The 23,124-nt window shown below is 49.3% G+C and overlaps 8 protein-coding genes across 8 annotated transcripts; 5 read left to right on the forward strand and 3 right to left on the reverse strand.

The window, feature by feature from the left end:
* Positions 1-904: 904 nt before the first annotated feature.
* Positions 905-2,308, forward strand: TGAM01_v200380 (methionyl aminopeptidase; the record flags this gene model as incomplete). The annotated part of the gene is made up of 4 exons (XM_018803140.2): positions 905-1,048; positions 1,108-1,506; positions 1,582-2,128; positions 2,199-2,308. 4 exons carry the CDS (start codon positions 905-907, stop codon positions 2,306-2,308), a joined length of 1,200 nt encoding a protein of 399 aa, XP_018663546.2.
* Positions 2,309-3,558: 1,250 nt separating this feature from the next.
* On the forward strand, positions 3,559-4,225 carry TGAM01_v200381 (hypothetical protein; the record flags this gene model as incomplete). Its single annotated transcript, XM_018803139.1, has 4 exons — positions 3,559-3,662; positions 3,779-3,934; positions 4,005-4,071; positions 4,133-4,225. The coding sequence occupies 4 exons, from the start codon at positions 3,559-3,561 to the stop codon at positions 4,223-4,225; spliced, it is 420 nt and encodes a 139-aa protein (XP_018663545.1).
* Positions 4,226-4,929: 704 nt separating this feature from the next.
* TGAM01_v200382 (hypothetical protein) lies at positions 4,930-6,516 on the forward strand (the record flags this gene model as incomplete). The annotated part of the gene is made up of 1 exon (XM_018803138.1): positions 4,930-6,516. The coding sequence occupies one exon, from the start codon at positions 4,930-4,932 to the stop codon at positions 6,514-6,516; it is 1,587 nt and encodes a 528-aa protein (XP_018663544.1).
* Positions 6,517-7,266: 750 nt separating this feature from the next.
* On the reverse strand, positions 7,267-7,732 carry TGAM01_v200383 (hypothetical protein; the record flags this gene model as incomplete). Its single annotated transcript, XM_024548547.1, has 2 exons — positions 7,267-7,540; positions 7,674-7,732. The coding sequence occupies 2 exons, from the start codon at positions 7,730-7,732 to the stop codon at positions 7,267-7,269; spliced, it is 333 nt and encodes a 110-aa protein (XP_024406762.1).
* Positions 7,733-11,334: 3,602 nt separating this feature from the next.
* On the reverse strand, positions 11,335-12,873 carry TGAM01_v200384 (proclavaminate amidinohydrolase; the record flags this gene model as incomplete). Its single annotated transcript, XM_018803136.1, has 8 exons — positions 11,335-11,552; positions 11,630-11,855; positions 11,904-11,946; positions 11,996-12,017; positions 12,068-12,091; positions 12,147-12,407; positions 12,465-12,555; positions 12,619-12,873. 8 exons carry the CDS (start codon positions 12,871-12,873, stop codon positions 11,335-11,337), a joined length of 1,140 nt encoding a protein of 379 aa, XP_018663542.1.
* Positions 12,874-14,909: 2,036 nt separating this feature from the next.
* TGAM01_v200385 (hypothetical protein) lies at positions 14,910-15,551 on the forward strand (the record flags this gene model as incomplete). Its single annotated transcript, XM_024548548.1, has 4 exons — positions 14,910-15,038; positions 15,100-15,180; positions 15,234-15,354; positions 15,409-15,551. 4 exons carry the CDS (start codon positions 14,910-14,912, stop codon positions 15,549-15,551), a joined length of 474 nt encoding a protein of 157 aa, XP_024406763.1.
* Positions 15,552-17,395: 1,844 nt separating this feature from the next.
* Positions 17,396-18,322, reverse strand: TGAM01_v200386 (hypothetical protein; the record flags this gene model as incomplete). The annotated part of the gene is made up of 1 exon (XM_018803135.1): positions 17,396-18,322. The coding sequence occupies one exon, from the start codon at positions 18,320-18,322 to the stop codon at positions 17,396-17,398; it is 927 nt and encodes a 308-aa protein (XP_018663541.1).
* Positions 18,323-21,708: 3,386 nt separating this feature from the next.
* Positions 21,709-22,835, forward strand: TGAM01_v200387 (hypothetical protein; the record flags this gene model as incomplete). Its single annotated transcript, XM_024548549.1, has 3 exons — positions 21,709-21,777; positions 21,866-22,019; positions 22,087-22,835. 3 exons carry the CDS (start codon positions 21,709-21,711, stop codon positions 22,833-22,835), a joined length of 972 nt encoding a protein of 323 aa, XP_024406764.1.
* Between the last annotated feature and the right edge of the window lie 289 nt (positions 22,836-23,124).

Genomic DNA, 23,124 nt, shown 5'->3' on the forward strand with positions numbered 1-23,124 from the left:
CGTCTGATCACATCATGCTAAAGACCAGCCACAGTTATTATTGGCGTGACTTCGGCCGCCTTTCGTCTTAGTGGCTTTTACTGAGCGAGTTAATATCAAACCTAGTAAGAGTGGCAGCAGTTAATTTGGATATTAAAAATCTGCAGCGGTCTTAGGTACCTTGATCCAGCCCATCTCGCAGCCATTAGAATTTCGAGCCCTTGCCGCATTTGGACGGGGTCGCAAGGCGGCTTTCCCAATTGGAATCATTGTGCTTGTTCGACGTGTTCCATCTCTGTGCTTCCGATTGCGAGAGATTTTTTTTATTTTGAGTAATGTAATCAAAAGCTGGCTATGCTTCTAATAGATGGTCTGCGAGAAATATTGGGTTCCTTTTGCATGAATGTCTGGATGCTACAAAACACCTAACTGGAAGATGTATAGCCCACTGTTATCAAAGTTTCGAGGCGAGAAGATTTAAGCAACTGATTCTGAGTTGAAAAAAGACTTGATTTATGAAGCCATGAAGTCTCTTGCAATTCCGTTTCCATGCTATTTATCTTTACTTTATGTTCCATTCACATCTGATCACCTTTGCGTAGGCCTGTTCTAAGCAACTTTTCCACCTCTCTCTAATTGTCCTTGATCGTAAGATGTAGAACCTTGGCCAGTATTATAGCGCGTTAATGCCCGTGAAAGTGCCCCGCTACACGGCTAAGTGCGGAATAACCGCCGCCTTTTCTTGTACATAGCCTCGCTAATCTGGCCCAAGTTGCTGTAGTAATTTTTTTATCTGCCGTCAACCTAGATGATAGGTTTATCCAACGTCTTGTCATATTTGTAATCGCTGGCAGCATCGTCACTTGGGGCTGCTCTCCTATCATCTCCCTTCAACCTACATACCGCATCCCGATTCTCCTTCACCATGGCCGCCGAACCTCCCACCAAGAAGAAGTGTCTAGGCGCAGACTGCGACAACGATGCTGGAGCGCTGCAGTGCCCGACATGTTTGAAGCTTGGTATCAAGGACAGCTTCTTCTGTGCCCAGGACTGCTTCAAGAGGAACTGGGTACGTACATCCAGATGGCAGCTGAGATATCGATGTAGAGGCTGACCGTGTGTGAATAGAGCAACCACAAGTCCATGCACAAGACACAAAGTAATATCCTCCACCACATCATTCCTCCGAAACCACTCTTACCAGATCCAGTCACCGGCTACTACAATCCTTTCCCGAGCTTCCCCTTCGCCGGCACGCTGCGCCCGGTCTACCCTCTGTCCGAGCATCGTACCATTCCCAAGTCGATTCCTCATCCCACTTGGTGGCAAGACGGCGACCCCAAGTACAGCCGGTCACTGATCAACCGCAACAAGATCGATGTCCACGATGCAAAGGGCATTGCTGCGATGCGCAAAGTCTGCAAGCTGGCGCGTGAGGTCCTCGATCTTGCCGCCGCCGCAGCCAAGCCAGGCGTCACGACCGATTTCATCGACGAGCTTGTCCACAAGGCTTGCATAGAGCGCGAGGTGAGTGATGACACAGCCTATCTATATGCAAAACAGGGCAAGTAAGGGCTGATCCGCCGTTTGGCATCCATCTAGTCTTACCCTTCACCCCTCAACTACAACCACTTCCCTAAATCATGCTGTACATCTGTCAACGAAGTCATCTGCCACGGCATTCCCGATCAGCGCATTCTCCTCGACGGCGATATCCTCAACATCGATATCAGCTTGTACCATGGTGGATACCACGCCGATCTTAACGAGACATACTATATTGGCGACAGAGCCAAGGCCGATCCCGACAGCGTAAGAGTAGTGGAGGCAGCACGTGAGTCTCTCGATGAGGCCATCAAGGCTGTCAAGCCGGGCGTCCTGATCCGAGAGTTTGGAAACATTATCGAAAAGGTTGCAAAGCAAAAGGACTGCAGCGTAATTAGAACGTACTGCGGCCACGGCGTCGGAAAGCTCTTCCACTGCCCGCCCAACGTCCCGCACTATGCCAAGAACAAGGCTGTGGGCGAGTGCAAAGTTGGAATGACCTTTACCATTGAGCCCATGATTGCTCTGGGCAAATACAGAGACATTACTTGGCCCGATAACTGGACCAGCACAACCATTGACGGAAAGCGAACAGCCCAGTTCGGTACGTTTACAAGCCACATTGTCTTGGAGAATCCATTGTTTGTGAGACAGGTTGCTAATACTTTTTGCAGAGCACACACTTCTTGTTACGGAAGACGGCTGCGAGATTCTTACGGCACGGACGGCCGACTCGCCTGGGGGGCCGATTCCTATGCCGGAGAAGGTGGCCAATGGAGAGTAATTGACGCAATGTACGATCAATGTAAAGCTTTGAGGAAGTGATTGAATACCATTATTATGTAGCGTATTGTATGATGTGGGCATCCTAGAAGTTAGCGATAGGGTTCTGGCGTCGTGGTGTGCTCCGGATGCAATAGATTGAATCGCTTTTTCTCTGCTACAAGGGTCGCTGTAGGCTTTCAGGCATTGATGCTGGGTCCTGCATGATTTATGCGTGACGCAAATTGGAGAAAGCCAGGTTCGTTCCTTGTCATCGCGTTTGTATAGAAGCTTGCGTAAGGTGGTTGTGGAAAATAAGATAAACCTGCAACGTATATCACATCTTTGTTGTAGAGAGTAGAGACTGAGCTGTGCTGCCCCATGATACAGCCGATACACATATGTAGCTGCTATGTGGGGTTGAGAAGTGTATGTGTGCCCTGCACCGGTGAATTCACATGAAAATGGACGGCCGTTGGAGCTTCTGCGGTGCGTCGTGCCACTAATGCGCCGTAGGATTGCACTAGACAGACGTTGGTAGAGCTCGGTTGGATATCGCCCAAGTCGGATGTGTCTGCTGATTGATCGAGACGCAGCCGCAGCTGCAGCAATGAAGATAGCAGGCCTAGAGGATGCCCGTTAATAAATTGAGCCCTTCATGATAGCTGTAATGTCTGGCTGCCTGCCTATCAATGTACTTGACATTACTCGAGGCTTCATGTTAGTGCTTGCTTTGCTGGAGAAGCGCTGAAAGTCCCCACCGGCCAATCCGGCCGAGCTGGTTGGCTGCTGGGACCAGCTCAAAAATCTTCCCCCAGGCAGGTTTCGATTCCGTATATCGCCACAAATACCACTAATTCCAGTTGAGGTCAGTCACCACCAGGTTTTCTGTCTCTCGCCAGGCCGCCCACAAACCCGCGTTCTCCCTCCCTCTCCACCGCTGAATCGCATCATTCGCCCGTGACGCTTAAGGCCACCTCGCATCTTTCCAGCCCGTGCTCGCAGCATTGCTTTTGCCTCGTTTCCGCACCTTGCTACGGTGAGCACCGACCGCACGCAGCAGCCTCTCCGTTCCGGGCACGAGCTTTATCACGAACCCCCACTAATTCCAAGCAGCTCCCCCTCCCTCCTGCACGCCGCGCCAACCTTGTCCAATTTGCGCCAGAGCTCAAAGCTTGCGACGACCGAACCGACAAGAAGCACCTCCAGCTCTTCTTCTGCCGCCTCTCCCCTCCGAACTACCACTTCACGTAATCCTCAAAGACCACCGGCATGATGTCTGGCGAAGCGTGGCTGTTCCTTTTGGCGGTGTTGATCAACGCCGTCAACCTGTTCCTGCAGGTGTTCTTCACCATCATGTACAGTGATCTGGAATGGTATGGCATCCCGTGTTACCGCTCTCGACGTCCGACGCATGCGCGCAAGGAAATGCGTCTTATCGACGGTCTCTCTATGACCCATGTCTGTCCATGGCTAACTCGGCTTTTCGCAGCGACTATATCAACCCCATCGACCTCTGCAACCGCCTCAACGCCTACATTCTGCCCGAAGCCGCCGTCCATGGCTTCTTGACCTTTTTGTTCTTGATCAACGGATACTGGGTTGCCCTTATTCTTAACCTGCCCCTGCTTGGATACAACATTAAGAAGTGAGCTGCCCTCGAGCCAGATTATTGCCGCAACATGGAATAGGTTTTTTTCTAACGAGCTTTGAACCAGAATTGTTGACAACACCCACTTGCTTGACGCCACCGAGATTTTCCGAAAGCTCAATGTCCACAAGAAGGTACGTCGCCACGTAAAGGATACTCGACTCTCTTTTGCACACGGCTCTAACAATTGTATAGGAGTCATTCATTAAGCTGGCTTTCCACTTGATCATGTTCTTCTTCTACCTCTACAGCATGATTGTTGCTCTCATCCGCGATGAGTCTTCGTAAACCGTGTCGAATGACTGACGAAACTACCCTATCCCACCATACGATACCATTATCTCTGGCAGGACCGATAAACTAAACATGACGGGATCTCTGACGAGGAGCCGGTAGGGCAAGACACGAATGGGAAATGGGCCGTGGATGTTTAGAACTACGATGGAGCTGGCAAAGCGGTGAAGCAGCTGTTGATGAGGAAGAGACGGGCTTTACCTGCAGCTTTAAGCACAGCGTCTGGTGACTTACAAGCGCTTGCAGCTTAATACATGGGGGGCGATCTTTCTCTCTCTTCTTACGAGAGATGATTTTTTTTTCGCGGCTTGGGTTGTATAGCCTCCTGCTTTGCTTATTTTTTCCGGTAGGAGAGCTGGGCATTTTTTGAAGCTATGTGGAGTAATGATGGAAGCTTTGAGTACTAGGGAAGACAAAATCTAGTTAATAAAGTCAATTGTAAATTCTGCAAAGCGCTCTCGTCTTTGGTTTACATATCGTACATGTCCCGTTTTGGGTTGCATCCCAACAGCCCCCTCCATCGTCATAGCTCGGCAAGCTACAGCTGCTTTGGAGCATCATAGCGTTTCTAGTGCATCACGTGACGTGGTTTTCTCTGTCAGACGCGCCACGGTTCTGCCCATCAAAGCGGCTTGTCTTTTGATCGCATGCCCTCGATTGAATCTGCAATTGCGGCGCCCTGTCGCAAAATCGAAAGCATGGCGGACTTTGGAGAGTACCCGCCGAATATGGCGCCCCAGGATGCCCTCGTGGTGCGCCAACAAGCAGAGCCGGACCACGCTGTCGTTCCTTATACTGCCGAAGATCTTTCGCGGCCAAAAGCCGGCCCAGCAAATCCGTACAAGGACGCAACGACCACCCTCAAGCGCAAAAATGTTCTCACTGGCCATGCTGAGGAGACTTTTGTGAGCGAACATACCTTCCGGAGCAAACACAGGGCTATCGAGAGGAAAGGCGGACCAGGACGACAATATCAAAGCGGCGCAGACATCAAGGCCGAGGCGGCGAATCTACGGGCTGGTCGAGAGAAGAAAGGCGACGCAACTATCGCTGAGGGCGCGGGAGCGTATGTTGGACCTTGGGCTAAATTTAAAAAGCAAGAATACGAGGTTGTTGGTGAGGATGAAGAGCTGGCAAGCGACGAAGAATACGATGAGATCGACGAGGACGAAGTTGTCGAGAGTGGAACCGTCCTACAGGCGCCTGCTGGTGCTCTTACTCGACGTAAGGAAGTCGAGGAATTGGGAGACGAGACGACGACGTTCCACGGCTCCGAAGAGTACGATTATCAGGGCCGAACGTATATGCATGTGCCGCAGGATTTGGACATCGACTTGCGCAAGGAGCCTGGTAGCGCCACCAACTTCATTCCGAAGAAGCAGGTTCACGGCTGGAAGGACCATCAAGGGGCTGTCAATGCGCTGCGGTTCTTTCCCGGCTCAGGACACTTGCTTCTATCAGCTGGTGCGGACACCACAGTCAAGATTCGCGATGTGTATCACGACAGGGAACTGCTGCGGACGTTTTCTGGCCACTCCAAATCGGTGTCGGATATCTGCTTCAACAACTCGGGAACGCAGTTCTTGTCTGCTTCGTATGATCGCATGATTAAGCTCTGGGACACGGAGAAGGGTGTTTGCATCAACAAGTTTACCACTGGGAAGACGCCGCATGTTATCAGATTCAACCCTGATCCGGAGCACTCGAATGAATTCCTTGCCGGCATGTCAGACAAGAAGATTGTTCAGTTCGATATACGTACGCCGAACGAAGTGGTTCAGGAGTATGACCATCACTTGGCTGCCATCAACACCATTGTCTTTGTCGATAACAACCGGCGCTTCATGACGACATCCGACGACAAGTCGCTCCGTGCATGGGACTACAATATCCCCGTGCCCATCAAATACATTGCCGAGCCAGACATGTACCCTATGACGAGGGCAGCACTGCACCCATCCGGCAAATACGTCGCCTACCAAAGCTCAGACAACCAAATCCTCGTCTACGGAGCCAACGACAAGTTCCGCCAGAACAGGAAGAAGAGCTACCGGGGCCATAACAACGCTGGTCTGGGTATCGATCTGGACTGCAGTCCTGATGGCCAATTCCTGGCTTCTGGTGACCAGGCCGGCTATGTCTGCTTCTGGGACTGGAAGACGTGCAAGATGTATCATAAGCTGAAGGCGGGCAACCAGGCGGTGACGTGTGTGCAGTGGCATCCTCAGGAAACGAGCAAAGTTGCTACTGCTGGGTTGGATGGAGACATCAGATACTGGGATTAAAAAGCGAGCATGGTCTATGGCGTTGGGGTTTGGATATCTTAGAATTTTGCCGGTTATGGAAATAAACCGTCATTATGAGGCAGCAATAATTTTATGACGTTGTAGTTTTACTTTAATGATACTCTCTGTTTATATGTACATATATCCCATACATCCTGATTTGACCTTTTCTAATATCAGTCCCTACGCCTTCTTAATACTTGTCAAAGCTGCGGCCAACAAAGCAAAAGGAATTACCGCAGATAGATTTCAGCTTCTGTTATTTCCAGGGCTATGCGTTCGTATGAAGGCCAAACCAAAGTGGTGTCATAAATTGAATTGTCATTCTCTTGTTTCGTGCGCCTGAAATCGATGAGATTCTGGCGTGGCGGATCCATGAGGAACTTTTCGTGTAGAGAGAAGTTCATGCTCCTCGGAGATTGGAGGGGCAAGTTGTGCCATTTTCTTGTCGAATGATCTTGAATAGATATGCCGCCTGGTTTGAGTTGCTCAAACTTGGTCGGGGGCCTGCCAGGAAAACTTTCTGTACGCGCTGCTCAGGAAACGTCTCTTGGTTTACCAAAATGGGGGCCTTGGCTGCTGTTTTAGTCGCGAGCAAGCGAAGGCAATTCAGGATGCTGCTCGCCCTTATTACTATTGAAGATGCACAATGAAACAGAACAAAGTGTAGTATTGTGATGATGATGAAGCTAGGTTCCAACTAGCTAGACCCAGTCATTCCACTTCCTCCAAAGGTATTCCCATAACCGGTTATTCCATTTCATCTCCCTTTTCCCTGCGCACCACATATTCATCCTCCCTCAGCAATATTCCATGCTCTTCAACGAGCGCCATGAAACGCTTTTCGATCAATTCATCAACGCGTTTCTGGAGCTGGTCCTCGCTGATTGTAGCGATGGGCCCAGTTTGAGTGCCCTCGTCAAGGAGAACGGGGGCAGTCTCGACGGCAGCGGTGACCGGTTCGGCCTGAGTCGGGAGGGGTCGAGGTTCGGCTATGGTTGGTTGAACGTGGTCGGTGAAAGGACTGAAGTCATCGGCGAAAGGAGCGAGACTGAGCCCTTGACTCGTCCAGCGCCGTATTGACCCTGTCATGATGAAGGAGCTCTGTTAGACACAACACAGAACACGCAGTCGGCCCGGCAATCTGGTTTACTTACATTTCAGGTTTCTCAGGTTGTTGCGGTTTTGTAAGTCGCTGCCACTCGTATCTCGCCATTGTGGCGTACTCAAAGAGGGCTCGGACACCGGACAAGATGTGCTTCTCCCCGAGGCCTCTGGCTTTCTTGCCGTTATAGTCAACACCATGTCCCTTCCATCGTTACTCCTTTGTCTGTTAGGTGTGTCGTCCAGTTTTTCTTTTCCATATGTGAAAATTCTCTAGGGACAGACTTCTCCATTTCTGCATCTTTTTGTCCTTCAAACCATGGCGTTGGGGGTCCTCTTCTCCAATGGCCACATTTGGTCGAGCACACGAGCACCTTTTGACTTGACCCTCTCTATGCCGTGTTGCAAACTGCCAACCATGGTCAGAAATGGCCCCAGTCTCAAGGTGATGATGCCTAGATAGTTGTGGCTTCATATAGCCAGTTTTTAGTTGTGTAATAAGTCAGTTGCTATGGCGCCGTATTCTTCTGTTGCGCGTGTGGGGTGTATGTCTTGCCAAATACCATCCGATATAGTAGTTGATATGGACTGGCCGTCGGAACCATGACATCTGTTGGAGCGGACGACATCTTAGTTAAGGCATATCAACTGGTAGAGTACTGGTTTATAAGGATAGGTCATCTTCGCCGTATCGCCTGTTGACGGAGTCTTCCAATCTAAATCTCTGATGCTTTTAATCGCTCGTCACCTTGCTTTTTCGTCTTGCGGCAATATAATCCAAAACAGGCTCAGTGAGAATGAATCTGTCTCGTTCAGATAAATGGACAACCTTGTATAAAGTCCATTTTGGAGATGAGTATCTCACGCCAATGTGTTCATTGCCTCATCAAGGCGATCTGGGGGCATCGGGAGATATCGTGATTTGCAAGCCATGCGAGAGCAATAGAGCAGCCGAGTTGTAACGGCTAATGAGCAGATCATTGCAGCTGCCCTTAAAGTTGAGGCGCTTCGATGGCGTGCAACTCGCTATGGCTCAGACGAGGAAACCCAGAATCGCAGAGGTTCAAGTCCCTTCAGATAACAAACCATTCGGGAGGCGACGGTCGAAAGACAACGTATCTCGATGTATTGGTGACGTCCGGATCCGATTAACAACGTCGGAAAGTAATTGGAATGCTGGAAGGTGCTTATAGTTGATAACGAAGGCATAAGATGATGTATGTCGTGATAACGGAACGTGGTGACAAGTGTTTGTATCCAGGCAAACGAACCCCAGCAAGGCTAGTTTGCCGTTTGTTCGGATGTGTCTCAGCCATTTGAAGGTACTGCTAGCCATGGGGCACTTGAACTGTATGAAGCCGTGATCATCTGACAGTTGACTCAAACCCCCCTCCCTCTCTCTCTAGAGTCCTTGTATCCGGTCCACGCAGACCAGAGTTTGGCTCCCAATAGACTAGTAACCACGCATTTATCGAGGCGGGCTCAGGAGGCGTCTTTCTGTTCATATCCTGTAGCGCCACAAATCGTTTATCGAACGCCCTAGAATCGCGATGCGAGGCGCCCGGCTGCGAGGATGTAGCATAACCAGAAGCTTCATTTAATGCTTGCACCATCATGGATCTGTATTCCGACCTGAGCGCTCGGCTTCGGCGGGTAGCCCCCAATTGTTCGTCCGGACTGCCACGCGTGCCGTCAAAGAAATCCGCTTCATTTGCGTCCACTGCGTTCTCCCTCTCCTGGGCCAGCTCTTGCGACTTCGCTCAGAAGCTCACAATGAGTCGGCTGGAAGTAGCCAGTGCTCCTATGGCCGTGCTAGTATCGGAATGTCAATGGGCCAGTGGAAGCGCTCCATACAGGGACTCGATGGGCCGCTTTCGCTCCGCAAATTTCATTGCCTGATAATGTAACCGTCCAATCTATTATTGGGGGCACGATGTCTTGCTTCAAACGACCGCCGGCACTTGGCTTGAGAGCTAGCTTCGGTTGATAAAGTATGTTGAAATAGGACAAAGGTGCCCCTCTATTCACCATGGTAGCTCGATAAAGTCACCAACCTCATCTGGTTCCACGATGAGCGGCGGATAAAGTCTCGGCACTGGCGATGTAATTCCTGTGCAAGCAGTCCAAAGCGTACACATACTATATTCCATATGAATTGTCGACGGAGCATAAGAGAGGGGGTAGGCAGATGCCCTCAGATGATCAGCACTCATGTGAAAGCATTTGGCCCATGCTGTAGGGTGAATCTCGTTGCGCCGGCGGGCTTTGGTAAGGCCAACATACATTCGCAGCTTGATTGGTTTGGAGCTTTGCGTTCGTGTGATTGAAGTTTGTTTTCCGTAATCATTCTGGATCGTCTGCATGCCCATCTCATAGCTGTCCGGATCATCGATGTCCGCGCAGAGATGAGGTTGCGCCGCACTCCTATACCTTCTGTCATATCATCTAGTATCCCATCCATCTGCTCAAGATGGATAAGAGAGTGGCATGGATGCCGTTCCCGCCTTATATGGCCCCCGAGCAAACTGAGAACATCCGAATAGGAGCTTCATAGCCGATCCTTTTCGCCCGAACCAAGTGCTTACTACCGTCGACAATTTGGCATTGGATGCACCCTGTTCTCCGGTATAAGAGAAACATGGGCTTGATTGCCTCTTCGTTTGGTTTCCAGACCAAGCTGACTGTTTCCTGTTCGTTGTTCAAAAGTCTTTTGCTGGCTATACCCAGTGATGAAGTCTGATGTACTTCTCTGGGATCATGGGTAGATCGCAGTCAACTCAACGGCGTGAGAATATGCAAGCGCACATACCCCAGATGCTGTCCTGGCTTTCCTTGCAACTATTCTTCTTCTCCGTAGTTGCCAGCCGCACAGTCTTTCCAAATCCGAGTTCCAAGGTTGCTTCATGAAGAAGCCAGGAGCATCTACTAGACGACCAATAAGTGGTCAGTGAGCTCCCGCTTGTTCAGACTTGGCGGGATTCAGAAGGTATTTACTGCTCCTATGTGTCACGTAATTATCTCTGTAAAAGGCAGTCCTAACAATGCGCACCGCAGGTGTCGCAGTCAACGCGCTCAGGACACGCCGCACCATTGATGGGCATATCGAATCTATAAAACATGACTGGATGCAACACATCAGCAACTAAGTGTCGACCAATAAACATTGTAAGTCTCACCATGTGATAACTATACTGATGCCGACACGACGCCAGACATCGAGGCCCTAGCTAGCATCTTTCCGTTGACATTATATGGGCAGCTCGGGTTGGATGGAAGACTTGGTGATGGATATTCGGCACCTTATCGCGAGTCGTGAGACGTACCTCGCGAGGGTGGTTGAAAGAAAGAAAAGAGGGAAAGAAAACCCCAACAGGAGCAAGAGACTATAAGAGTATTTATACGCGACAGTGTCCGTGTCTGCCCTCATGATCACGCGGTAGCACAGGGGCTGATATCACGGCGAGTTGCATGACTATCATTGCTCTTTACACCGCTTTGAATGGAAAATCCCATTGATATCAAGTAGAGAAAAAGATGGAGTGGAAAAGGCTATGGAAGATAGTAGATCCAAGATCTACTTGCTAATTTCTCATATCTTCGATGAAAGGTGCGAATATACACGTACTTGAACCGCATCTCTCCTGGATAATCCACATGGATCACCTATGCGTACAATTCATAGACGACTTAGCCCCTATCTTGTGTTACAACACATCATGCGTCATCGGGTGCCTTGACCGCCTTTGCAATCAGCAGCTCCAGAATGGCATGAGCAACTTCAACAGCCGCAATCGCAGTAATCTCGCCGTTATCGTCATATGCTGGTGCTACCTCCACTACATCACCACCAATGATGTTCAAGCCTTCCAACCCGGCTAGAATGGTGAGCAGCTCGCGAGTGCTCCAGCCACCCGGCTCTGGGGTGCCAGTTGCTATGCATTCATATCCCTCCATCAGCAACTGGAGTCTACAGTTGAGACATATATCCCAAGTAAGTGGGAAGACCTACCAGGCGCAAAAGCCAAGTCCAATACGTCAATGTCAACGCTGATATAAGTATTGGTATCACCAACTCGTTCTCGGATTCTATCAATTATGGCCCGCGTTCCGTTGGTGTCAATATCCCTTGCCGTAATAATTTCGAATCCGCATCGGATATCGTTTCGGATATCCGCTTTTCGACGGGTCAAAGGAGCGCGAATACCAGCGTGGATTGAAGAATTGAGAATGAGTCCCTGTGAAATATGTCAACATTGTCGGTAAGACGGTTATATAAAACCCACTTCTTCATGAGCAATGTGTAGAAATGTGCCATGGTTTAGGCCTCTAGATAAGTATTAGTAGACGAATTGAACAGGGCTACTCTATACCTTACGCATAATCCGATATACCACCGCCTATATCAACGTTAGTAGAGATTTTCTAATGGCTTGGAGGCACTTCGTACCCAGAACAGCTGGATCCCACGTATCTGTAGAAACATTAGCAATCCAATATCTCATTGCCAATAACAGCCTGGATCTCACCGATATGACTGTCAAAGTGAATCACTGAAACCGGTCCCCATCGCTTATGTGTGGAACGCAACGCCGAAAGAGTCGTTGTATGGTCTCCTCCTAGGGTTATAATTCTTGGAATGGTTGATTCATCGGGGTGAGCCGTTGATCGTCCAGAGATGAGCCTGTGAGCCTGATCAAGCGTCTTGAGTGCTGCACGGTTGTCAAGCCATGTTAATGGGGCATCAAAACAGTCAACAATACGAGCCCAGTCATGGACAGGATCACGACCTAGTTGTTAATAGTAAGTAGATTATGCAGACACGACTTCTTGATAAGATTTCTCACCCGTGTAGATGCTATATCCATATGCCTTCCTCTGACTTGCTTTTCTAATAGCATTGGGTCCAAATCTGGCTCCCGGCCTTGCAGTAACGGCCTAGGTTCAAGCAATTAGTCTGAGACAACATCGAGAGATAGTTTGAACGAGGCATCTACGAACAGTATCGAATGGCGCACCCAGAATTGCAATATCAAACGATTTCGAAGAGCCGTCATCCACAAAGCAGTTTTCATATGGAACATGTGCGTAGGTGCCTGTGCCCGAGAAATCGTATGTCGACAAGTCAATCTCGTCAACGGCAGCGTCGGTATGAGCCCAGAAGGGAATCTGGTTACCGCCATACGCGGCGAATTGATGGGCGTAGACGCTCACAGGAGCTGTAAGCAGCACCGTAGTCAAAATACAGCGAATCATTATGAATTGATGAATAGTGTTTGAGAGATTGTGATCTCGACCATCTTCTAAATAAGTTGTGATGGAGGGGTAGAGAGCGATCGCACTTACACTATAGTTGCCGGATTGAGGGAACTACATGACGCTAAAGCGGCCATCGACTTTCTGCTGCTACTTCAGTCCTAGCGGAGGTTCATAGAGCGAATATCTTACTTTTCTAGATCAGCCGTCTAAACTCGTTTTTTTTTTGTGGTACTTATAGGATTTATCCAAGATAGTTCTATAGTCTTGTTACAGTAGCGTTTGCCAATCAATATTCAGAGAGGGCTCACTGCTTGAGTCGTCTTATCAACGGTGGTCATCTAGCGGGCATCAATGGCGGCTCTATGTAGAAACGAATTACTTCAACAACATCGTAAGTATGTGCACTTATTCTGTTAATAGAATGGCATTACTCAAGTTGAAAATCCTGTATCTTGGTCACGATTTCAACTGAATTAAAGCAACTTTGTACCAAAGCAGTTGGCGCTGTACATTTATAAAGTCAATTTTCTTGGGGCTTAGTATCAAGACAAGTGCTAGCTATTATGGTCCAACGGTTAAGACATCAGTTTGTGGTATTACTACAAACCACTGAAGACCGAGGTTCGACTCCTCGTAATGGCACATTTTTTGCCCTTTTTTAGTATCGTTTCAACATGAATCATGACTTAAACTTTTGAGTAGGACGCTGTCAGCAGTTTTCAGTGGCTGTTGTGGAGCTCACGTCATTGGAGAAAACAAGCATGCATGTGGGTGTGTGGGCATTAAGCATCCTGGACCTGGCAACGCTGCTTTTGCGGAGAATTATTTGGTTATTAATTTGAGCTACCAAGCGAATCGAATCAATGAAACCTTGCCACTGATTCTGGGAGAAAATAACATCTTTTTTTCTTTTTCGTATCTAATGTAGTTTTTTCCCCCCCAAAGCCTGTGGAGCCGTCAACGTTGGATGCTCAAAGTGTAGTTGTAGCTTGGCAGATCGTGTAAGCACGCGGAGGCTGAATATAGGTAGATGTACAAGGCCGCGAGCACTTTTTCTTCTGTTGGCAGAGCTCAATAGAGGCTCATTGTAGCCAGTGATGGAATATAATGAGTAACCATTTGAAAGCTATCCATGGTGTTGATACCATGTCAACTGCGCCATGGCCAAGGCAAATTGCGCCGCGGATCACCACACATACAGCACTGGTGCCGTATGGAACAGATTGCGATGTCGATATGATAATAATTGAATGTGAAAATCTCAGCTACATCTTGCACATGAATATATACAGCGCTGATTTAACAGTTCACATGGTAATGTTTCCTCACGGCCAGTTTCTACAACCTTTCACTACAGCTTTATCCAAAGCCAAGAGTCTCATTCAACTAGACATGGTTCGCCCCTTGCATTTTCAGCACTGCGCATCAAGCGTTTGATCTCTCTTGTTTGCGCTTGATGGCTTTAGATTCTACATCCACATAGTATGCAATGGGCGATCCGGGCGTCCCTCCTTCTCCAAGTTCGCAGGCGAGGTTTCTCGCAGCAACTCATCGTCCCAAGCCGCTGCCCAATGGTAGTTTGAGAAACGGGGATATACATCGCTACTGTGAGTCTCTTGACTCAGTCGAGAAAGAAGTCCGACCGTTTGGGATACATGCAAGGGCAAGAACACGACAGTGTTTGCACCTCGTTCATGACGCTCGTTCAAGTTGCAGACAGGCTCAAGCCCAGTAGCTACGTGCCGGGCTGAACAAATCGCAGTTACTCGCTGCTACGAGAGCGAACGCTGTTTGAGCCTTCTACTGAATCTTCAAACCTTCTGTTTTGGCCATGTGTGCTTGTGTATTGTCAAAGCATTTAAACTCTGGTGCGCATGGACGACAATCAGGAAGGCACTGTAAAATGGATCGCAGGGCAACGCGCTCTTCTTTTGTTTCTGCTACAAATCTCTACCTTACCATACAATTTCCAGACACGTACTTTGAAAAGTTATATCGCTTTATCATCAGAGTGGCATATCCATCACTTCATCATGGCCCGAAGACACGGTCAGGCTCAGCGCTTGTTTAATGATAGCCTAAGACGCTACCTGGAGTTGGGAGCATCTGGCCAGCCTGTGAATCGACTTGAGCTACTTTTGCCCCATGTTCAATTCAATGAAGTAAGTCATGGCATACTACCATTTTGCACGCAAAAGCTCAAGTGCTGACGCGCTCCGGAAGAATGGCGAAGTGATCCTCTTGCCTGGAGAGATTTTCTGTCGAATCCGGGATGACAATAACGACATTTGTCCGTTTGTAGTTGTAAGTTGAGCTCAGTCATGGTCCTTTGTGCATCAATACTAAGTTCTCTCTAGGATTACCGCCGCCGTCACGGAAAAGGCGGCATAAGATACCATTATAGATATGCTCATAACCTACCGGCCGAGAAGAGAAAGCTAACCCACAGGTACAATCACTTCTTAGAAAAGGCCGCGCGTACGAAGTTCTTCTCCAGGGTGCTATGTCGAATCGGCGCTGACCAATCTCCAGGATGGTATGATGAAGTGGTCAGAGCCAAGATGCCGCTCTGGCTCCCTCGTGATGCAACCGACTCACCTATATTGCACATCTCATTTCCTTTGTTCCTAGACGACGAAGCCAATGAAGAGAGCAATCAAGATGGCAACAGCTGAGACAGCGCCGATAGACCTGGCAGAAGTTATCAGGAAGAGAACTGGAGAAGTCAGCCCAGCATCGACCAAGCGACAGCTTACGTCTCTCTGTATTCATGGTTGTACACGTTTACGAGCGATAGTTTGTTTAGATCAAATTAATTGTTCTTTTTGCTTGAATGCTGCTGCTGTTCATTCTTCCTATCTTTTTAGTGGCTTTCTTGTGCTGCTCCGCCAAGCTCAATACATGAATAGTTAGCATGACAGGCTGCTCATTTACTCTGCCTGCTTCGTCTACCCTACAAACTTCAATCAACCCATCTACTTTCCTCACTAGAGACTTCAATGCATGAGGACAGAGAAACGAGCCATTGGCCGGTCCATGAGAAAAGCCGCAAGATCCACAAAACATTTTCGGGGTTTTCACAACAATATCAGAGCCGGTGACTGAGTATACCTCAAAACCTGAATGGTAGGCTTCGCATCTTTGAAGAGTTGAGTTGTCAGCCCGACGAAGCTTGGGATAGCCTAGTAGTTGTCGTAGTACTCGGCATTGTCATGGTCGCCCCAATCACCTAGTTGAAGCAAGTTTTTCACAAGGTACAATGCTTGGCTGAAGCTAATGACAATTCACCATCATTTTTGTCTTTAGGTCTCATCAGTATTTCGCTGAAGATGGCATTGGAGTATGTTCGCTCCTCCTCTCGACAACTCCTTCTCCCCCTTATAAACCTTTTTATCCACCAAGCCAATACCACAATTACTCGTGAATTAAATAAAAGAGGAGCTACGGCCCATTTCAAGCTCTAGATATGACATTCCCATGCTTCCATCAGGTCTAGGCGCAGATTATAGTTTCTTTCTTCAAGCCGCATACCAATCGTACTTCTCGTGACTCCAAGATATGTTTGTAACGCTATGGCCCATATTTGGCGACGCATCATAGAGCAGACAAATACCCTCGAGTCTCTTCAAACTATAATCCGTCTGAATACCAAACTACATTGGTACCATAACAATGAGGAAATGGCATCTTTGAAGCGATTGCGAAAAACCGATGGCGGATATGCTGTTGTTCAAATCCACAGGCTAAAACACCACGACTTTGGTCCTCCAACCAGTTTACAGGTTGCCAATACAGATGAATGGATGCAAAGAGCAGGATGAGCAGCGGTCTACCAGTCGAGACAGAGCAAACGTTTGTTCTTAGTGCAAACGACCCTACACACGCTCCAAGTTTCGAGTTTCCACAGCTCTATGGGAGTTACGTCGCATCATGGCCATTGGTGGCGTTGCTAACCTGGAAATCTTATCAGATCACGGTGGCAGCAATGGGAATATTGGTCACGAGAGAGAAGGTAGTATCAGGGATGAAAATAGTTGGTATATTCAATTGCGAAGTTTGGTTCAAGACATTCAAACTAGTAAAGAGCGTAAAAACAATGATGAATGCAATAACTGAAAGCGTAGAGCTGAGAAATAGAGTGGGATTGTAGAGACATTACTTTAACAATATCTTCTACTACTCCCACGTAAAAAGCATGGAGAAGATATGATGGAACCCATTCCTTGACAGCAGCTACTGCCTTTGTATTAATGTAAATGCCAATCTCATGCTAGTATTCGTGTACCTTGTATAAGCCCCCAGAAACGCCAGCAATGCATAACTCCCCCTTGTGCCCCAAAGTTCCCCGTGTAACCCTTCCACCCCTCGATTCACCCGATTCTACCAAACGGCCGTAATTATATATCTCGTCCCAAGAGTTTGTCCACACTCTTTCCCAGTTCCGATCCGATTTGATGCATCAACCTCCAAATAACACACAAACAATATAGTATTGTTTTCCAACCAAACAAGCACGCAATCATGGGCGATCAACACCCAGCTTCCTTCTTGGCCGGAGAGGACAGTCTCCTTGGCAGTCAGGACACCGAAGACAGAGCGGCTTGGACCACACTTTCCTGCACCTGCAGACCCAAAGATCGCGCCCCGTCCGTGTAGTGAGACAGTCGAACGGAGCATGGATGCCCGTGTCCACGCCGCACGAGATACAAAATCGTCGAAGCATGATGAGCCTATCCGACCGCGTGTCAGGCTCTCGGTCACGGACGATTTGACCGTGGATATCGACGTAGACGGACTGGGGCTGCAGCATGTCAAAATGCTCTGGCGATCGCACACGGAAGCAAACGTAGCACTCAAAGTTCCCTGGCTTGTAGTCATGCCCCTTCTCGCTCGGGCGATGCTGGGGGAAGTCCTTTGCCGCTCTCATGATGAACTGTGCTTTGTCTGCCGGGTCGGCCATCCTCTGGGGATCTAGAACCCGATGAAAGTATCGATTCATGGTGGATAGATGGATGAGGGCTTCGTAGTCAAGGTACGAGAAGACAGTCTTTTGGACATCTGGCGGCAGACGCTCGATCAGGGACGACGGCATGGTTCGTGAGTGCTGCCGATGGTGAAGGGCTTGCTGAGGTTGCGGGGAATGATACTGCTGTTGCTGTGGTTGTTGCTGCAGTTGCTGCTCTTGCCGTCGAGGAGGACTGTCATGTCGGTGTGGGTGTGGATGTGGATGGCTGAGCTGACGCCGATGCTGTTGCTGTTGCAGATGGCCCATTTGAGGTTGGTGTTGATGATGGCGGCTGTTGTGAGGTTGACTTTGATGGTGTTGAGGGTTGCGGTAAGGATGATAGTGGTGGACGAATCGTGAGCCAGAAGACTCGATATTTGTGCTGTGAGCACTAGGAGCTCCCAGATTCGGAAGCATAGTAGGCCTCGGAAGGACGATCATGGCGGACTAGAAGAGACTTGTCGACAAGATTTGATCTCGATAATATCATGCAAGACAAGGCATGCAGAGAGATATAAAGCTTGCAACCCCAGGGCGCCCAAGTGCTGCTCCTGGCTAATTATCCTAGATCAATCTAATAACAAGCACTTGACTACGGGAAGCGCCGCCGCAAAGGTGGCATAACAGGAAGAGAGGGGGGGTGTGGATGCGAGGACAAGGGCTGGCTCAGATGTATGTACCCAAAGTGGTATCCCAAGCATGAGCCCACATGTTAGGATTGCATACAAGTACAAGCAACCTTTCCTCACAACCGTCGTTGGCCAGGTTTCATCTGCTCCGTACAGGCTGAGACATAATCGCCTCGAATATGGGTGGTGGGCCATTTCGAGAAAACATGGCAATGGAAACGAAGCAGGTGCTCGTAGAGAGAGCGCTCCACCAGTGGGAACGCAATATCAATCTGTCCGTACAGACATTTCCTCCTACTCACTGCCACCGTCTGCGGCCGAGCGAGATTCTCAGCCAGCAGGAGTGAACGCCCCCAAGGCCCCCTCTCCTCGCAAATCCACTGACATGGGACCGGCAGTATGGTTAGCTAACTCGCTAGAGGGGGTATGAGAATCAGACAGTCGCCGACTGACAGATCCCGTAGCTTGGCAAATCTGCAAGGATACCTTACGGTAGCTCGCCGGCACTCGCAGAGTTGGCAGACAAAGGCAAGGGGGGAGGCAATATAGCATCACCTCATATGTGGGGTTGGGTATGAAGATGATGCTACTGCTGGCCACTTTTCCGCATTGGCCAGCTCCAACTCTTAGACATTTCCAGTTTATCTCTGAGCTATCCACCAACCAACACTCGCGAAAAAAAGCGCCGTTGCCAGATGGGGAGCGCGGGCCATGAAATGCTACTCAGTTCCGGTGCACCGCTCGCCGGGCCACTTCCCCGGCCTTGAAATCCCATCAAGCTCTTGGGTCATGTGTGCAAAATTAGAGTCTCAGAGGCCTAACAGTGAACCGTCCGGCCGGGTGAACCACATGGGGAGCATGTTTTGATGAGCAAGGGCCTATAAGCCATGTGCGATCCTCGTGCGTGGCTAACCAGCGACATTTCAGCTGAAACGTCGAGCAACAGCACCACAAAGTACACAGTCATAGTAGTAGATAGTAGCTGCTACTACTACAAGTACTACTTAGTAGTATATGGACTACTATAGGTATACTGTACGGTGTTGGTAGCCTCGCAAATTAAACGCTTTGACTCTCGAATCTGCTGCTGCTGCTGTTGCGGTGGCGTTAGATGCACTTGAAGCTTACTTACCGGGGAGCATAGGATTGAACGCAGGTCAACGTCCACGGCCCACTTGCCACTACTGTACTCGCACCTGCGCTCGGTATTGTTGGCGACGGCCGCTGTTTAGCGCACTCACGATCCACTTGCGGCTCTCCAGGTCTCAAAGGGGTCACTTCGATGGCAGCAAACGGCGCTGTTTTGCCATTGCTATCGCGGCCAGCGCGGTGGCCAGGCAGGGCTGCTGTCGTCCTAGCTTAACGGCGTCGGCCGCCCGTCTTGTCGACAATGGCTATCGTCCGACATGTCCGCTGGTGACAAGCATTTTTGACCGATCCAAGCAGCTGGGCCTCAGTCCGAGCGGTTCATAGTTGCGTGGATCATCCAGGTATCCCTAGCGCTAGGCTTGCCTTGATGAAGATAGGGGACAAGACCCTATCCCTTGACAAGAAGAACGCACGCAGCCTGACAGACAGGGCATCTCGCGCGTCGATCGTTATTACGGGCGACTAGCGCTAGAGATCTCCCAATGAGCTCGGCTGAGAGGCGAGAGTCTAATTGAGCATAGGCAGCGTTGCACTCATTATACCAGAGGTACTTGATACATGGCATGCGCTTCCTATTGATCCAGTCAGCCGGTAACGGGGCAATGTGCTGCCATGTCTCAGGTGCCTCAGCAATAAGTCTGTACTTGGCGGAACTGCGCCGTCTGTTGTTGAGATGAGATGGTGGCAACGGCGTGCTGTGCAGTTACGAAGTGCCCCATGCTTCTATCACAAAAGTTTCAACTTGTTTTTTTCCCCAAGTCAGTATCCCTGCAGCCATAGGCATCTATAAAGCTGGCATCGCATTGGTTAATTGTCTCCGTAGGGGCGCATGAGTGGAGTTTTTATCAGAGGTCGGCCGCCGCAAGTCTATCCCGACAGCTGGGGGCGAAAGTCAGGAAAAAAAACAACGGGGTTGCCGCAAGACAAGGCAAGGGAGGACACAGCCACGGCTCATGAACTTCTCTTCCCCTTCTTTCCCCTTTGAAGACAAGATACAGGGCTAATATCCTGCTTGGGGCCGATTGCAGTGCTCAAGTCGAGTCAAATCTCATAAAGGGCCGTTGTGGTGCGACAGCAATAATAGGTACTTGTACCTAAATGTATGTTGTAGCCTCGAACGTGTCAATGTTAACATTCTCGAATGGCCGATCAGCAAAGCCCATCGCTCTCGTTTTCCCCTCTTGACCCCCGGTCGTCATTTTTCGTTATATTTTTGAAGGAGCTAATAAGCAAGCTGGTCGCGTGGGCTGACACGGTAGAGAGCGAAGTTCACCTCATGTGATTCGTATCGATGATACTAATATCTCCAACCACCAGTGCTTATAATTCGTAGAGTACCCTGTAGGCGCTATCTAAGCGTGCTGCAGCTTAGAAGTACAAAAAGCAAACTCAATTGTGACTGATGCCAAATTGGGTAGACAGACTAGGTTGCTGAGCTGCAAGGTTGCAAGGCGTGCCTCTTTTTTCAGTGCGCAGTGGAACTCATTTTGCCCAACTGCCGGGGTTCTATGGCGGCAGGCCATGGGACCGTACTCCTCCAAACTTGGTCAAGGTGGTTAGTGATGATCATCACCTAAGCTTTTCCCTCTAAGCTCTAAGATTAGCAGAACAACAGCAGATCCTGGCGAATTCCTGAATCCTGTCCTCATGCTGTATGGCTTAGCAGCGGCAGCCAAGCAGTTTTGTCGCCCAGCAATGTCGAAGCGCAGGGTACTGATAGCCACTGTGGCAGATGCGAAAAATCCTGGCCAGTCAATGACGGGCGGCTCTAGCAGCCCAAACACCCTCCCGCGTTTCAAGGTGAGCCGCCCAGTCTAGTCCATCGTCAGATGCTACTGTAGATGTCATACGAACAGATTGGGTGTAATGAGAGCTCCCCACCACGCCAAGTCCTCATATGCAAATTGCTTCTTAAAGTAGACTGGCATCAGCTGGCGACTGTGTTTCTTTTTTCCCTTCTAATTTGACATTGCTCGTAATTGTTTCGTTCCACAATCTTCATTTCATGATCGCATTGCTTGACAAAGCGTAATCTCACAATCTTCAAATATGGGGACACTGAACTGCACGTCTGCACCTGAATCCACCCCCAGTGATTCGGGGGTCGCAGGACAAGGAGTATGTTGACCGGCACTCGCGGCAGAAGGTCGAGAGAGAACACCACGGCTCTGCCATCGTCGGGCACCCTATTGACTATGATGCATAGATTCTCCTTTCTTTCATGATCACAGCCCTGCTGGCCATCATCTTATCAGCGAGTGTTATTCTTGTGGACTTTAAAGGGAAGAACTCAACAACCAGGCGAAAGTTACTCAACGGATACAGCGACTCACAGATCATGCAAGGGATCGGCATACAGAGTAAGCGGCTCGAACGACCCCGGATATCTCCAGGTGGCACGACGCTAATGAACAAATGGCTTCGCAGGTGTTGGTCTAGCCAAGATGAACTCCCTTGTCCCGTATCATTTCTTCCTGATATGGATGCTGTCCCTCCTGTCCATGGCAACGCACAATACAACACTTCTGGCACTAGTTCGAGACTACCGCCGTGACTGGGTTCTGAGATGGCTGAGACAGTTCCTCATGTTCGTCAACTTGGCACTATCGTCAGTTTCTGGGGTGTTTGTCCTCCAGACCGTCTCCAAAGGGCTAGACAAGTCGACTCTGCCCGTTGCCTGCGTCTGGAAAGTTGACGGAGAGAAGGCTCCATCCAATGCTGGTTTATCTTATGTGGGCACCATCGCGGCAATGGCGGGAAACGTAATCATCTTTGTCCTCGCAACATGGTATCTGCATAGCCGGAAGCAGAGATTCTATAAAATCGTACAAATCGTGGGGTGGATCCTCATGACGGCCGTTGCCATTGGGGCGGCGGTACGGGTGATTTTGCTGTCTCAAGCTTTTGGACATCCGTCAGTCAAACTAAGCGACGAGGGAGAGAAGGATTGGAGCTTTGGTCAGCTTCTGTCGATGCTGCTGCTAGTTCTGCCCGTCATATCTGTGATTGAAATATATCGTGGAGAGATCAAAGTAGCGCCTCCGGTGGGAGATGATCGCCAGCGGCCGTATGATGGCGAACTGCAATCGGATCCGCACGTTCTGACGCCGTTCCAGCCAAATCCATTTTTCGGGTCTGAGACGGACCTGTTTAAGAAAAGGGGCAACAGAAATTAAAGAAAAAAGAGGGTTTGTGTGGGGGAGACGACGGGGTGCGGCACGCCCAAATTAGACTTTATGACTGATATATGGATGGGCACGGTAGAAGATTAGCACGTACAAGCAAGTAAAAGATAGAGTAGTAGGTGATGGATGGTAATTCTAATGTTCTAATGAAAGGTAGCAATTGCAATTTGTAGAGGTGGATCCGGTAGGTAGACCTGAAAACGTGGTTGCTTGTTTGAAGTGACTCCAAACTCACTTGCCGATGTAGACAGGCACTCGAGAGGAAAGAGCCAAGCTTGTG

The sequence above is a fragment of the Trichoderma gamsii genome (genome assembly GCF_001481775.2).
Source record: "Trichoderma gamsii strain T6085 chromosome Unknown Scaffold_1.2, whole genome shotgun sequence".
In the NCBI taxonomy this organism is placed as follows: Eukaryota; Fungi; Ascomycota; class Sordariomycetes; order Hypocreales; family Hypocreaceae; genus Trichoderma; species Trichoderma gamsii.